Source organism: Salmo salar, chromosome 17 (assembly GCF_965601325.2).
Source record: "Salmo salar chromosome 17, fSalSal1, whole genome shotgun sequence".
NCBI lineage: Eukaryota > Metazoa > Chordata > Actinopteri > Salmoniformes > Salmonidae > Salmo > Salmo salar.
Window position 1 is genome coordinate 47,746,321 of NC_138307.1, and position 17,372 is coordinate 47,763,692.

A 17,372-nucleotide genomic window follows, 5' to 3' on the forward strand; every position below is an offset into this window, starting at 1 on the left:
CCCGCCGCTACACCCCCGGAACCCGAGACCATACTATCCACCTCATGCCTGGTGACGGAACTCAGCTGGGGAACCCAGATAACCGGATGTTTGTTCCTGACGCTGTCCACTCCTCGATCCTGGAGTGGGCCCACTCCTCCAAGCTTGCCTGCCACCCAGGCCCCCGTCGGACCTTGGCCTTTGTGCGACAACGCTTTTGGTGGCATACCATGGTTCCTGACGTCTCTGCGGTCGTCGCCACATGCACGATTTGTGCGCCGAACAAGACTCACCGGCAACCTCTGCCTGTTCCTCACCGTCCCTGGTCTCACATATCCCTGGACTTTGTCACCGGTCTCTCACCCTTTCTCGCGCTCTCACTCTTTCAGTGATTATTACTATTAAAGCAAAGTAAACAACCAATAACTGTACATGTACCTAAACAACTTTGTACTGTATTATCTAATGCATGCATACAACATATTTTATTCAGAATTATGATAATTACCTATCCATCAAACATCGATTATGACTGAATCAGAAGTGTGTGTCAGAGCTCTGTAAGTTGACTATGCAAACAATATGGAATTTCCAACACATTGTTTCTTATAAAAACAAGAAGCAATGCAGTCAGTCTTTCCTCAACTCTTAGCAAAAGCAAATGTGCCGCTCTTTCTGAGCCAGCTGCAGCTTAACTTTTTTATTTAACCTTTATTTAACCAGGAAGGACTCATTGAGATTTAAAATCTCTTTTTCAAGAGTGTCCTGGCCAAGATAGGCAGCACCATGTCATTACAAACATTACAGACAAACATGAAAAACTACAAGTAATCTAGTAAAAACCATAGAATTCACAAGAGTATAACAAAATCAAAAACAGCAAATTAAAAACATTGACAGGTCAGGGAATCAGTCTCAAGATCATTCATCAGTGATTTAAAAATACCAAATCGGGAGAAGTTCATCCAGTTTAAAAGTATTTTGTAAGGCGTTCCAAGACGATGGCACAGAGTACATGAAAGCCCTTTTACCAAATTAGTTTTAGTCAAATTAACAAAATTGTATTATACACTGCTCAAAAAAATAAAGGATACACTAAAATAACACATCCTAGATCTGAATGACTGAAATAATCTTATTAAATACTTTTTTCTTTACATAGTTGAATGTGCTGACAACAAAATCACACAAAAATAATCAATGGAAATCCAATTTATCAACCCATGGAGGTCTGGATTTGGAGTCACACTCAAAATTAAAGTGGAAAACCACACTACAGGCTGATCCAACTTTGATGTAATGTCCTTAAAACAAGACAAAATGAGGCTCAGTAGTGTGTGTGGCCTCCACGTGCCTGTATGACCTCCCTACAACGCCTGGGCATGCTCCTGATGAGGTGGCGGATGGTCTCCTGAGGGATCTCCGCCCAGACCTGGACTAAAGCATCCGCCAACTCCTGGACAGTCTGTGGTGCAACGTGGCGTTGGTGGATGGAGCGAGACATGATGTCCCAGATGTGCTCAATTGGATTCAGGTCTGGGGAACGGGCGGGCCAGTCCATAGCATCAATGCCTTCCTCTTGCAGGAACTGCTGACACACTCCAGCCACATGAGGTCTAGCATTGTCTTGCATTAGGAGGAACCCAGGGCCAACCGCACCAGCATATGGTCTCACAAGGGGTCTGAGGATCTCATCTCGGTACCTAATGGCAGTCAGGCTACCTCTGGCGAGCACATGGAGGGCTGTGCGGCCCCCCAAAGAAATGCCACCCCACACCATGACTGACCCACCGCCAAACCGGTCATGCTGGAGGATGTTGCAGGCAGCAGAACGTTCTCCATGGCGTCTCCAGACTCTGTCACATGTGCTCAGTGTGAACCTGCTTTCATCTGTGAAGACCACAGGGCACCAGTGGCGAATTTGCCAATCTTGGTGTTCTCTGGCAAATGCCAAACGTCCTGCACGGTGTTGGGCTGTAAGCACAACCCCCACCTGTGGACGTCGGGCCCTCATACCACCCTCATGGAGTCCGTTTCTGACCGTTTGAGCAGACACATGCACATTTGTGGCCTGCTGGAGGTCATTTTGCTGGGCTCTGGCAGTGCTCCTCCTGCTCCTCCTTGCACAAAGGCGGAGGTAGCGGTCCTGCTGCTGGGTTGTTGCCCTCCTACGGCCTCCTCCACATCTCCTGATGTACTGGCCTGTCTCCTGGTAGTGCCTCCATGCTCTGGACACTACGCTGATAGACACAGCAAACCTTCTTGCCACAGCTCGCATTGATGTGCCATCCTGGATGAGCTGAACTACCTGAGCCACTTGTGTGGGTTGTAGACTCCGTCTCATGCTACCACTAGAGTGAAAGCACCGCCAGCATTCAAAAGTGACCAAAACATCAGCCAGGAAGCATAGGAACTGAGAAGTGGTCTGTGGTCACCACCTTAAGAACCACTCCTTTATTGGGGGTGTCTTGCTAATTGCCTATAATTTCCACCTGTTGTCTATTCCATTTGCACAACAGCATGTGAAATTTATTGTCAATCAGTGTTGCTTCCTAAGTGGACAGTTTGATTTAACAGAAGTTTGATTGACTTGGAGTTACATTGTGTTGTTTAGGTGTTCCCTTTATTTTTTTGAGCAGTGTATATAACCACATCCCAACCTCATTTAGCATGATCTATCAATTATTGCATAATTCTACTATTTGTATTCATTTGCATCACTGTCAATGACATACTTTTATTTTGAAGGCTAACCGCAAAGTCCACTACTGTGGCTAATCCTTATTGTGGCTAGCTTCACATAGATGGGTCCGACCACCATTAATCAAATAAGAACTGTCTTATAAATTAGGATTATTTTAGATGACACCTAGCTATATAGTTAGCTACCTAACTATAAAGCTACTGAAACAGATGTTGTTTTGCTATGTTTTTGGGGAAGAACATTGTTTGCATCCATGAGCTAGCTAGCTTTTTTTATGACCAGCACTGTAGGTGCGCGAGACAACTTTACCAGTATCATAGCATACGTAACGATGAATCGTTGTGACATATGAAATACGAGTGACAGTGTAATCAATGTGTAACAACTATGTAAAAAACGTATGAACACGTTAAATTATGCAGTCATATTCAGGACCTGATTGGTCAACAAGCTTATTTGACACGTCAAATAGTGTTATTACACATTAAACAACACTATTTGATGTGCATCTTTTTTGACACGCAAAGACCCAAACGGAATTCTATAGAAATCCTGGTTGAGAATGAAACGACTGAACAAATAGACAAAGAAACAGCACAGCAAGTAGGTGAAAGAAATAGGTTTTGATTATGTTTTACTGGTAATGGGGACATACGTAAATGCCAACAAAATAACTTTTTGGTTAAAATTAAGGTATCATTATAGCGAAATTGTGCAGCCTCTGTGTGTGCGTGTGTGTGTGTAACCTTTATTTAACTAGGCAAGTCAGTTAAGAACAAATTCTTCCTATGGGACTCCCAATCACGGCCGGATGTGATACAGCCTGGATTCGAACCAGGGACTGTAGTGACAGCTCTTGCACTGAGATGCAGTGCCTTAGACCATTGCGTCCGTGTGTGTTAACTATTTAACTACTAAAATGCTTAAAAAGGCTGCTAAAATGTTAAATATTGGTATCAGGGTTTTTTTGGCAAGGAAAATACTGGATATCGGTGTCGGCGCATCACTAACACCAAGTAATTCAGTCTCCACAACTTGCTCAACAGCCACACCATTCATTACCAGGTTCAGCTGAGGTCTAGAACTTAAGGAATGATGTGTACCAAATACAATGTCCATAGGTTTTAGAGATGTTCAGGATCAGTTTATTACTGGTCCCTAGGGCAGTCCCCGACCCCAAAGAATCTTGGTTGCCCAATTGATTGGTCGAAATGTTTGAATCCATTGTTCCATATATATAGACAGACACAGTTTGAATAAAACCAACTAAATATGCACTGAGCTTGTCTGATGCTCCCATCACACTGTTTGACTAAATAATTAAGAGACACAAATGACTCAAGAAAGAGCCCGATGGTCACACTGTGTAAAAACAAATGACAGTGAGTGCCTGTGTGACTGGCACACGTTGTTTCGCTCTCCTCCCTACTGCAGCAAAAAGGCACCACAGCACAGCGTGTTTATTGTGCCATCTGTGCTGAACCTGCAACATCACTTGTTTCTGACTGAAAAGTTCTTACAGAAATCGCTAATTTGTTTACGAAAAATATTCCCTACTCCCTCAACCCTTGCGCTCTTTATGTGAAACATGTACGTGTCACATGCATGTGACCAATAGGGCCTGACCTATAGCATATCACAATCACATCAAATTGGTTATAACAAACTCCGAACACAGTAATGTCGACAGCAAAATGGAAGCAGAGGACGTGAAAAAGAAACTCAAAATGGGCAAATGTTTACTGGTTGCTCAGGAGAGAAAGGGGAAGTAAAATCTGTGGAAGACATTTGACTTAGTTGTGGAACCTGCTGGAGATCAACAAAAAAGGAGGGTATAGGAGCAAGAGTTGCACGAGTATTATGTGTGCCAAACAGTTGCTGTTAGATTACAATATAATTTTTCCTGACCATTTGGAACAGTGTAAACACTAAATAAATAAGGGTACCAGGGAGTCTGTTCTAATAAATACAAATTTAAAGAATTTATTACAGCAGACTAAAAACAGGTGCATGAATTTGTGAATTGGGTTTATTTATTGTTTAGGTTCATTGTTCAAAGCGCCCTTGTTATTTAATTTTTAAAAAATGAACACTTGATTGTGTTTCAAAGCATAAATGTCTGGTATGCTGTGTGACCCTAAATAAATGAAAAGTAATACCAGTCTGTTCCCCCCTCCCAAAAAATATTTTAAAGTCTTTATTACAGCATAGCAAAGATTAAATACAGCCAAATCTGTGAAATTGCTTTATCCAACATTTTGCCGATGCATGAGGCTTGGTGCTCACGGAATCAGTAGGCTATTAAACAAACACTTACAGGCAACATAAGCAAGATCCGTCTTATTTCTGTACATACAGTATATATATGGATGATTTATAAACCCATGCACATTTAACAGTTAGGCTATTGATTATAGACCTAATTAAATTGGGGTTTCCCCTCCCCTCAATTTTCTTAGACAATTAGGCTAAGGCAAGGGCTGTTTCCTCGTCTCTGCTGCTGCTTCCTCCACCGCATTGTTCTCAATCACAATATGCTGGTTAACTTTGCTATTATGCACATAGCAACATAAGGAAAGGTGCCAATTCTACAGTACACTGAAGATTATGCAGCCACTGTATCCAACGCGGGACAAAGTGCATTTGTTATAAAATAATATTCGATTTATTAGTGTTGCACAATATTTTTTTTACATAAAATAATCATATACAATTTCAGTATTACATCATCTTAGAGTGATGGACTGTGCCATCTGCAATGGATTAGTCCACTGAGACAGGCGTGAATCAGACAAGTGTCTTGTGCACCATGAACAAAAATAATGAATTGTGACTGCTCAACTAAAGAAATCTCAGTCGACCAACAGCCTATGGACCAAACAGTCGACCAAACAATCGACCAGTAAACTAAACATGGTCAGCCATACTGACCACCCATTCTAGAACGGACTTGTTTAGGGTTGCAGTGATTTCACTAGCTGGGGTTGCTGACGTGTACAGGGTTGAATCATCAGCATACATTGACATTAAACAAAGCCTATATGTCCGTGGCAGGTCATTGGTAAAAACAGAAAAGAGTAAAGGGCCAAGGGAGCTGCTCTGCGGTACACCAAGCTTCCATTAAAGAAAACCCTCTGTGTTCTATCAGATAGATTGCCATATCGTGAATTCAGAGCTGAGGTTAAAAAGCCATAACGCATAAGGTTTTTCAACAACAGGTTATGGTCAATAATATTAAAGGCTGCAGTGAAATCTAACAGTACAGCTCCCACAGTCTTATTATCGATGTCATTTGTGTCATGTTGAGTGCCCTTCTCTATAAGAATTCTGAAAGTCTGTTGTTACTTTGTTTACAGAGAAATAGCATTGTATTTGTCAAATACCATTTTTTTCTAACAGTTTGCTAAGAGCTGGCATTAAGCTGATAGGTTGACTCTATAAACCAGCAAAGGCTGCTTTACCATTCTCGGGCCACTTTACCATTCTTGACTTTGTCTTCCCTCCAGGCCTGAGAACAAACACTTTTCTCTAGGCTCAGATTAAAAGATATGACAGATAGGAGTGGCTATAGAGTCAGTTACCATCCTCACTAGCTTTCCATCTAAGTTGTCAATGCCAAGAGGTTTGTCATTATTGAGCAAAAAAAAAATCCACCATCACAAAATTCAAACTTACAATGCTTTTCTTTCATTATTTTTTTTTTCTTCTCCTGTATGAATACGATGGCTCACTGTTCATAGTTGGAATTTCCTGCCTAAGTTTACATCATTGGCAATGTTGGCAATCATTAAAATAATTGGCAACATCAGATAGCTTATTCATCACAAAACTATCTGATTCGATGAAAGATAGAGATGAATGTCTTTCTGCCCATCATTTTATTTAAAGTACTCCAAAGTTCTTTCCATCTTTCTTTAAATCATTGATATTGGCTTCATAATACAGTTTCTTCCTGTTGTTGTTTAGTCACATAATTTCTCAATATAAAGTCAACCATTCAGATGTGCAGCCAGACTTATTAGCCACTCCGTTTGTCCCTGTCAGGTGTCAGTGTGCAGCAGTAGGACAGAGTCAGGTGCAGGACACAGAACTGAGTAAAATACGTACTTTACTCGAAAAGAAACAATAATAATTTCCACGCAGGGAAAAACACACCAGCGCACAGAAGTCTAGAACACTAAACAAAGAACAAACACGCACAAAACTCTGTGGGAACCAGAGGGTTATATAGGGAATAAATTATAACGTAATGGGAACCAGGTGTGTATAATCAAGACAAAACAAAAATGGAAAAAGAAACGTAGATCGGTGGTAGCTAGAAAGCCGGTGACGTCGACCGCCGAATGCCACCCGAACAAGGAGAGGCATCAACTTCGGCGGAATTCGTGACAGCCCCATCTCTTTCAACCATAAAGTTTTTCAATTCCTCATCAATCCATGGAGCCTTAAGTTCTAACAGACAGTTTATTAACAGGTGCATATTTATCAATAATTGGAAGAAGCAATTTCATAAATTCAGTGCAGCGTCTGGATGCTGCTTATTAAATCACCAACAAGACCAACAAATATTTTTAACATCATCCACATAAGGAAAAATCTTTTGTATGATCTCTTTGCAGTAAGTAAGCCAGTCAGATGTGCAGCCAGACTTATTAGCCACTCCTTTTGCCCCATCTCTTTCAACCATACAGTTTTTCAATTCCTCATCAATCCATGGAGCCTTAGCCTGTTATGGCTAGGGGGCAGTATTTTCACGGCTGGATAAAAAACGTACCCGATTTAATCTGGTTACTACTCCTGCCCAGTAACTAGAATATGCATATAATTATTGGCTTTGGATAGAAAACACTCCAAAGTTTCTAAAACTGTTTGAATGGTGTCTGTAAGTATAACAGAACTCATATGGCAGGCAAAAACCTGAGAGATTCCTTTACAGGAAGTGGCCTGTCTGACCATTTCTTGAACTTCTTTGCCATCTCTATCTTTTACAAAGGATCTCTGCTCTAACGTGACACTTCCTACGTCTTCCATGGGCGCTCAGAGCCCGGGAAAAACCTGAATGTCGTCATCCCAGCCCCAGGCTGAAACACATTATCGCCTTTCTCAAGTGGCCGATCAAGGGACTGTGGGCTTAGGCGCGTGCCCTGGCTGCCTCCGTCTTTGTGATTTTTTCTCTGTTTGCCGAAAAGGAGATTCCCGGTCGGAATATTATCGCTTTTTTACGAGATAAATTGCATAAAAATTGATTTTAAACAGCGGTTGACATGCTTCGAAGTACGGTAATGGAATATTTCGAATTTTTTAGTCACGAATTGCGCCATGCGTGCGACCCTGATTTACCATTTCGGATAGTGTCTGGGACGCACGAACAAATCGCCGCTATTCGGATATAACGATGGATTATTTTGGACCAAACCAACATTTGTTATTGAAGTAGCAGTCCTGGGAGTGCATTCTGACGAAGACAACAAAAGGTAATCAAACTTTTATAAGAGTAAATCTGATTTTGGTGAAGGCTAAACTTGCCGGGTGTCTAAATAGCTAGCCCGTGATGGCTGGGCTATGTACTTAGAATATTGCAAAATGTGCTTTCACCAAAAAGCCATTTTAAAAATCGGACATATCGAGTGCATAGAGGAGTTCTGTATCTATAATTCTTAAAATAATTGTTATGCTTTTTGTGAATGTTTATCGTGAGTAATTTAGTAAATTGTTAGCAAATTCCCCGGAAGTTTGCGGGGGGTATGGTAGTTCTGAACGTCACATGCTAATGTAAAAAGCTGTTTTTTGATATAAATATGAACTTGATTGAACAAAACATGCATGTATTGTATAACATAATGTCCTAGGTGTGTCATCTGATGAAGATCATCAAAGGTTAGTGCTGCATTTAGCTGTCTTCTGGGTTTTTGTGACATTATATGCTAGCTTGAAAAATGGGTGTCTGATTATTTCTGGCTTGGTACTCTGCTGACATAATCTAATGTTTTGCTTTCGCTGTAAAGCCTTTTTGAAATCAGACAGTTGATGTGTGTGGTTAGATGAAGGAGAGTCTTGTCTTTAAAATGCTGTGAAATAGTCATATGTTTGAAAAATTGAAGTTTTTGTATTTTTGAGGAATTTGTAATTCGCGCCAAGCCTATCATTGGATATTGGAGCAGGTGTTCCGCTAGCAGAACGTCTAGATGTAAGAGGTTAACAGTTCTAACAGACAGTTTCTTAACAGGTGCATGTTTATCAATAATTGGAAGAAGCAATTTCATAAATCATCAAGTGCAGCATCTGGATGCTCCTCATTAATCACATCAGACCAACAAATATTTTTAACATCATCCACATAAGAGTCACAGCAAAATCTTTTGTATGATTTCTTATACACTATTTTAGGCCCAGCTTTTGGAACCTTGACTTTCCTGGATATAGCCAATGGTGTATCAGTGAGTATCCAATGGGTACGGATACAGCTTTAGAACAAAGTTTTAAAGTATTAAAAATATGATCAATACATGTGGATGATCTTGTTCCTGTAGTGTTTGTAAACACCCTGGTAGGTTGATTAATAACCTGAACCAGATTACAGGCACTGGTTACAGTTATAAGCTTCCTCGAGCAGACACCTTGAAGAAAACCAGTCAATATTCAGGTCCCCAAGAAAGAAGACCTCTCTGTTTATATCACATACCAAGAAAGAAGACCTCTCTGTTTATATCACATACCATCAAGCATTTCATTCACATTATCTAGATACTGACTGTTAGCACTTGGTTGCCTATAGCAACACCATAAAAGAATAGCGCTGAATTAAAAAAGTTTTAACTCATTACTGATAAGGCATAATGCCTAAATAAGAACATTTCGAGAGAGGGATTAATGACATCGTTTTGCACTTTGGAAAGGTATCTGAAAGGGCCAATACAACATAGTATCTACAAGTTTACTGGAATGACTATCACCATGGTGACTGCTATCCAGGAGGTGACAGGGGAATGTGTGTGTGTGCGTGCATGTTGTATGTGTGTGTGCGTGCCAGCTTACATACACCCTCTCCTCCCCCACCTGTAAAATGAAATGAATGCTATGTTGTAATAATCATAGTATTATTATTGTATTACTAATAATAACATGTTTGTTACAGGCATGTGTGTGTGTGTTCATACTTGCGCATGTGAGCATGCATGTGAGCATGCATGTGAGCATGCATGTGAGCATGCATGCGTGTGGTTTGAAATGAGGCCAAGAGTAGCACTCTGATGTGAGCAGGCCGTGCAGTGAAGAGCGTGGAGCACTCACAGTGGGTTGCCAGATTGGCCTTTGTTAATTATTTTAATTCCAGCTCATCACAGCTCTCTTCAACTGGCAAATCCTATTATAAAGACATATACATTTGAAGAGATGCCGAGAAATTGCTTTCAGGCAGCTGATCTGAGCTTGAAGCAAGAAGATAGATTCTTCAAAAGTGCATGTAATGTTTTGAAAGCGAGACTAAAGAAATGCACAATATATGAAGTTTGTGCACGTGTGTGTGTGTGCCAGGCGCATAAGTTGTGGGGTGTGTGGGGGGGTCATGACCCTCCCATTATTTGAAACTGGTCCACCCCAAATAAAATACTATGAAGAATTTGAAGTATTGGAAATAATTTATCATTAGAACGCATTAGTCAAAAGCCACAAAATACACTTGAATGGATTTCTGCAAATATGTAAACACCATGGGAGTTGGCTAGCTTGCTAGCTACTTCCAGACACAAATGAGAGAACACCTCATTCTGGCCATTTTACTCGCCGAAGCAGAGCTGGTTAGGCTGTTTACATGTTACCAAGAGCATTCTTGACTAACTTACTAACTAACTTACTTTTTTTGCCTACGTTTACTGACACCGGTCATATTCATCGGGTGTTGCGTGTTTGTAAATTCATCAGCTGTTCTGAGCTCTGTCACACTCAGACAAGAGTGCTCTGAAATCTGAGTAGATAGCCAGAGTGAATTTGCGAATGCAAGAGGCATGCTAACTGGATAACAGTCGTTCAAGTTCTTGCTAGATAACCAAATGGCACCTGCATCTCTAGCTGTTTATAGCCAATGAAAAATATTATGAGGGGAAAAAGATCAGTCATTCACCCACTCCTCCAATGGCCTGACACGGCATCCTCCTAGCAGCTAGCTAGCTAATGTTAGGCTCCGTGTTTTTAGCTTGCTACGTATATAGATACACTAGCCTATTAGCCACATTATGACTGACATGTGATCCTTGCCCTTGCTAGTTTGATTGTATTGACATTTCCATTGAGTCATTGAAATTCAAACAGTGCATCTCGAATGGAGATGCACTCTTTCAGATGTTTTACTGATATTATGATTGTCTGAATGCAGATATAAAACAAAGTAGTTAAAACGCTGTCAGTTCCACTTTAAACTTTAGGTCACCAGTTACTCTGTGTGCTAAACCTTAAATGTTTTTGCAATGGGAAGTAATAGTTGTACATTTCGATTGGGAAATGCTTAATGGTTGGCTAATTATGTCTGAGTTTATAGACTGCTTATCCAAATAAAATCATGCTGTGTGTGACTGCTGTCTTTGCCAAAAAGTTCCCAGAACGGCCTGCCCAGAGAAGGAAAGGCGCCCTGTGTGAAAAATGCTGTTTTTTTAAAATGAGTTTTCATTCTCAAAATCACACTTTTGTTTTTATAGCAAAAAGGCACAAATTTGATGCTCTAAGTCCATAACAATGCTTAAACCATATCAATCTGATTGGGTGAGCCTGTTAGGGCCTGGCTGCCCAGTGGTTGGACCTGTGTCCACCCAGGCCCATCCATGTCTACGCCCCTGATGCAAACAGCGCATGATAACAATTGCGCATCACAAATAGCCAAGTAATCAACACTTCGGACTAACCTTTTTCAATACCTGGTTTGCATACCCATTGTTGCCTTAGTTAGCATTTACTGGTAGATATCATTATTTGAAATGTCTTTCCTATCCTACCGGCTACTGATGTCATTCTTCTGTGAGCTGCTCTATGCCAAAACCAGTAGAGCGCTGCACACGCCTGCAGATGATATTCCGCTGAAACTAGGCTGTGTGCAGCGCACCTGTGAATATATTTCACGTGCTCTGCGATTGTGTACGCTACTTGTGCATTATCTCTCTATTGTACTACATAATTGATAAGTCGTATACCTCCACTATAATACTTAGATACGCATCAGTATACACATTTTCTCAGTGGACAAAGTCAGAATAGGTTTATACAGTACCTGTGTATACCCTCCACTATACACTGGCCCTTTGTGTTTTACAAAGAATGCACTCTCCTACATGAGTGTGCTGGTATTATGGTTGCTGTCCTTTCAGAATCACAAACCTGTCACACACTGAAGACCTATAGGTTCACCACTGAAGGCCTATAGGTTCACCACTGAAGGCCTATAGGTTCACCACTGTACTAACCTGTCACACACACTGAAGACCTATAGGTTCACCACTGTACTAACCTGTCACACACACTGAAGACCTATAGGTTCACCACTGTACTAACCTGTCACACACACTGAAGACCTATAGGTTCACCACTGTACTAACCTGTCACACACACTGAAGACCTATAGGTTCACCACTGTACTAACCTGTCACACACACTGAAGACCTATAGGTTCACCACTGTACTAACCTGTCACACACACTGAAGACCTATAGGTTCACCACTGTACTAACCTGTCACACACCGAAGGCCTATAGGTTCACCACTGAGAAAACATGTCTATAATAGATATAAAGGCTGTTGATATTAATGTTTCAAGAAAGGAGTGTATATATATTTGGTCTGGCGAAGCGGTTTTATGCGCTGACTGAATGGAAGTTGACAATCATGATACTCCGCTGGTCTTGGGAAGGAATTACAAGTCCTCACTGTCATGAGACCCCCCCGTCCCCCCTGCAAGTTATGTGCCTGGCACACATGCACACTCACTACATATACAGTATTATGCATTTCTTTAGTCAAAACTTCACTTGTACTTTCAAAGAATCTATCATACAACAAACCCAGTCAGAGGCAGCCTGCATGTCACAGACTGAGCAGGAGCAGAAACCTATACTCATTACTTAGCCTATGTTCAGAAAACAAATGTGAAGGACAAAATTGTGGGGGGAAAGCACTCATGTTTATGCAATCTTATAATCATTGTAAGAATACTTCCAGAACCACCTTTAGATTTATTTTGTTACCCTAGTCTTTATTGATAGAGATGCATGTGACATTGTATCAAGAGTGGACTAATGAACAAATACCAGAAGATAGTTTGAGTGGATTTTTTCTTTAACCAAACTATAGTCAAACAAACAGGACGAGGGTTGTGACAGTGTATGTGAGGAAGAGAGAAAGGCATAAACAAGCAGAATTCTAGTAATGAGCATCAGCGTTAGCATTATCGTGTGTGTGTGTGTGTGTGTGTGTGTGTGTGTGTGTGTGTGTGTGTGTGTGTGTGTGTGTGTGTGTGTGTGTGTGTGAGAGAAAACATCTCAGTCGAGAACATGAGCTCACACCTGCTGTTAACAGGAAACCCCACCATGAGGGAGTGGTGTTGAAAAGCACACACACAGACATACCTCCACCCTCAATGCATGTTCCCAACAGCCTTGTTACTTCAGTGCTCTGAGACTTGTGTCATGCATTTCAATTAGTGAGTGATTTCCCTCCTACAGTAAAACTCCAGGTGATTTTTGTTCCCCAGATACACAGAGACCTGAGATAGCAGCAGACTGTTCAAACCCAGTAACCTAGAGAAAGTGGGTTTGTAGGCTGTCATTTGAAAACTGGCAATTATGCATCAGCTGTGAGGAGTGTGGTCACATACAGTGCCTTCAGAAAGTATTCATACCCCTTAACTTATTCCATATTTTATTGTGTTACGGCCGGAATTCAAAATTGATAAAAATATATTTTTTCCCCCCTCACCCATCTACACACAATACCGCACAATGACAAAAAAGTGAAAAAAAATGTTTAGAAACTTTTGCAAATGTATTGAAATGAAATACAGATATTAATTTACTTAAGTATTCACACCCGAGTCAATACTTCGTAGAAGCACCTATGGCAGCGATTACAGCTGTGGGTCTTTCTGGGTAAGTCTCTAAAAGCTTTCCACACCTGGATTGTGCAACATTTACCCATTATTGTTTTCAAAATTTGTCAAGCTCTATCAAATTGGTTGCTGATCATTGCTAGACAACTATTTTCAGGTCTTGCCATAGATTTTCAAGCAGCGTTAACTCAAAACTGTAATTCGGCCACTCAGGAAAATACTGTCTTCTTGGTAAGCAACTCCAGTGTAGATTTGGCCTTGTGTGTTAGGTAGGTTATTGTCCTGCTGAAACCTGAATTCATCTGGTGGAAAGCAGACTGAAACCAGGTTTTCCTCAAGGATTTTGCCTTTGCTTAGCTCCATTACTTTTGTTTTTTTATCCTGAAAAATGCTTGTAACAAGCATACCCATAACATGATGCAGCCACCACTATGCTTAAAAATATGGAGAGTGGTACTCCGTAATGTGTTGTATTGGAGTACAAACATAAGACTTTGTAATCTGGACAAAAAGTGAATTGCTTTGCCACATTTTTGAAGTATTACTTTAGTGCCTTGTTGCAAACAGGATGCATGTTTGGGAATATTTTTATTCTGTACAGGCTTCCTTCTTTTCACTCTGTCAATTAGGTTAGTATTGTGGAGTAACTACATTGTTGTTGATCCATTCTCAGTTTTGTTCTATCACAGCCATTAAACTGTTTTAAAGTCACCATTGGTGAAATCCCCTAGAGGTTTCCTTCCTCTTCGGCAACTGAGTTAGAAAGGACGCCTGCATCTTTGTAGTGACTGGGTGTACTGATACACCATCCAAAGTCTAATAAATAACTTCACCACGCTCAAAAGGGATATTGAATGTCTGTCTGCTTTATTTATACCCATCTACCAATCTTTGCCCTTCTTTGGGAGGCATTGGAAAACCTCCCTGGCCTGTGTGGTGTAATCTGTTTTTGAAATTCACTGCACGACTGATAATTGTATGTGTGGGGTACAGAGATGAGGTAGTCATTCAGAAATCATGCTAAATTATGCTAAACACTATTACTGCACAGTCCAAACAACTTGTTATGTGACTTGTTAACTTGTTAGGGCTAGGGGGCAGTATTTGCACGGCTGGATAACAAAATGTACCCGATTTAATCTGGTTACTAATCCTACCCAGTAACTAGAATATGCATATACTTATTATATATGGATAGAAAACACCCTAAAGTTTCTAAAACTGTTTGAATGGTGTCTGAGTATAACAGAACTCATTTGGCAGGCAAAACCCTGAGACATTTTCTGACAGGAAGTGGATACCTGATGTGTTGTATTACCTTTAAACCTTTGCCATTGAAAAACACAGGGGCTGAGGAATATTTTGGCACTTCCTATTGCTTCCACTAGATGTCACCAGCCTTTACAAAGTGTTTTGAGTCTTCTGGAGGGAGATCTGACCGAACAAGAGCCATGGAACGATGATGGCCCATTAGACACCTGGCGCGTGAGTTCATGTTGGGTACCCTCGTTCCAATACGTTATAAAAGAGTATGCATTCGTCCACCTTGAATATTATTCATGTTCTGGTTAAAAAAGGCCCTAATGATTTATGCTATACAACGTTTGACATGTTTGAACGAACGTAAATATATTTTTTCCCCTCGTTCATGAAGTGAAGTCCGGCGGGCTTAGATCATGTGCTAACAAGACGGAGATTTTTGGACATAAATGATGAGCTTTTTTGAACAAAACTACATTCGTTATGGACCTGTGATACCTGGAAGTGACGTCTGATGAAGAGAATCAAAGGTAATGGATTATTTACATAGTATTTTCGATTTTAGATCTCCCCAACATGACGGCTAGTCTGTATCGCAACGCGTATTTTTCTGGGCGCAGTGCTCAGATTATTGCAAAGTGTGATTTCCCAGTAAGGTTATTTTTAAATCTGGCAAGTTGATTGCGTTCAAGAGATGTAAATCTATAATTCTTTAAATGACAATATAATATTTTACCAATGTTTTCTAATTTTAATTATTTAATTTGTGGTACTGACTTGACTGCCGGTTATTGGAGGGAAACGATTTCCTCAACATCAATGCCATAGTAAAACGCTGTTTTTGGATATAAATATGAACTTGATAGAACTAGAAATGCATGCATTGTCTAACATAATGTCCTAGGAGTGTCATCTGATGGAGATTGTAAAAGGTTAGTGCATCATTTTAGCTGGTTTTATGGTTTTGGTGACCCTGTCTTTGAATTGACAAAACATTACACACAACTCTTGTAAATGTACTGTCCTAACATACTCTAAATTTATGCTTTCGCCGTCAAGCCTTTTTGAAATCGGACAACGTGGTTAGATTAAGGAGATGTCTATCTTTCAAAGGGTGTAAAATAGTTGTATGTTTGAAAAATTTGAATTTTGACATTTATTTGGATTCAAATTTGCCGCTCTTGAAATGCACCTGCTGTTGATGGAGTGCACCACGGGTGGGACGCTTGCGTCCCACCTAGCCCATAGAGGTTAAGCACATTTTTACTCCTGAACGTATTTAGGCTTGCATAACAAAGGGGTTGAATACTTATTGACTGAAGACATTTCAGCTTTTCATTTATTATTCATTTGTAAAATATTCTGAAAATAAAATTCACCTGTGACATTATGGGGTACTGTGTGTAGATCAGTGACACAAAATCTCAATTTAACCCATTTTAAATTCAGGCTGTAACACAACAAAATGTGGAAATAGTCAAAGGGTGTGAATACTTTCTGAAGGCTCTATATCACTGTATATATGGGAGAAAGTGTGTTTATTGGTAGTTTTTGACAATGAACTGGGACATGTGTCAATAATAATACACATTTCATGGACATCCCACACTGTCTTGTGTCTTGTGTGCCAAAGACTGATATGTCGACAATAAATATGCACAAGTAATTGTGTGTGTGGATGTAAATATTTCAGAGTAAATGACAGGGGAGTGACAGCCATGAGAAGTAGATCAGGGGTCAGGGTTAAAGTGATAGTGTAAAATGGTAAACCAGTTAGAATTGTGTGTGGGTGTAAATTCTATAATGATCAGGTGAGTGAATGCCATAAGAACTGGGTCAGGGTTAGCCTGCGTATACAATCAATTGTATTTTGTTGCCAATTACACCATTTAGCAGACATTTTTATCCAAAGCGACTTACAGTCATGCATGTATACCTTTAACATACAGGTGGTCCCGAGAATTAAACCCACTCTCCTGGTGCGATGCTCTACCAACTGAGCTACAAAGGACCATACTGTCTATGGGTTTGAGATGTGAGTGTAGTGATGTTGTATAGCATGGAGGCTGGAGGTTAGAGTGAAACCGTATAATAGGGGTCAGAGTTAATTGGTTTAAAAATGGAGGAACAGAGTTACTCACACGAGAGGTTTCTTCATGCGGCTGCCCAGCGATCCCACCACCTCTCCCAATGTACAGAACGCCTGGCCAAGGAAGTCCTACAGAAACACGAGTTTATATATTTGGACACATTCTGGTGAAGTGGAAGATAAATAAATAAATGTGTGTGTGAGAGTGAGAGAGAGTGAGAGAGTGAGAGAGAGTGAGAGTGAGAGAGAGTGAG

The 17,372-nt window shown here is 40.5% G+C and overlaps 1 protein-coding gene across 2 annotated transcripts in view; it reads right to left on the reverse strand.

Annotated features, from left to right (window-relative positions):
• Window positions 1-17,372, reverse strand: part of LOC106575987 (copine-8) — a 150,474-nt gene that overhangs the window by 62,937 nt on the left and 70,165 nt on the right. For both annotated transcript variants that reach the window (XM_014152770.3, XM_014152769.3), the window contains exon 6: window positions 17,171-17,247. In XM_014152770.3, coding sequence (XP_014008245.1) covers window positions 17,171-17,247 — 77 coding nt within the window. The remainder of the gene's footprint in view (window positions 1-17,170; window positions 17,248-17,372) is intronic.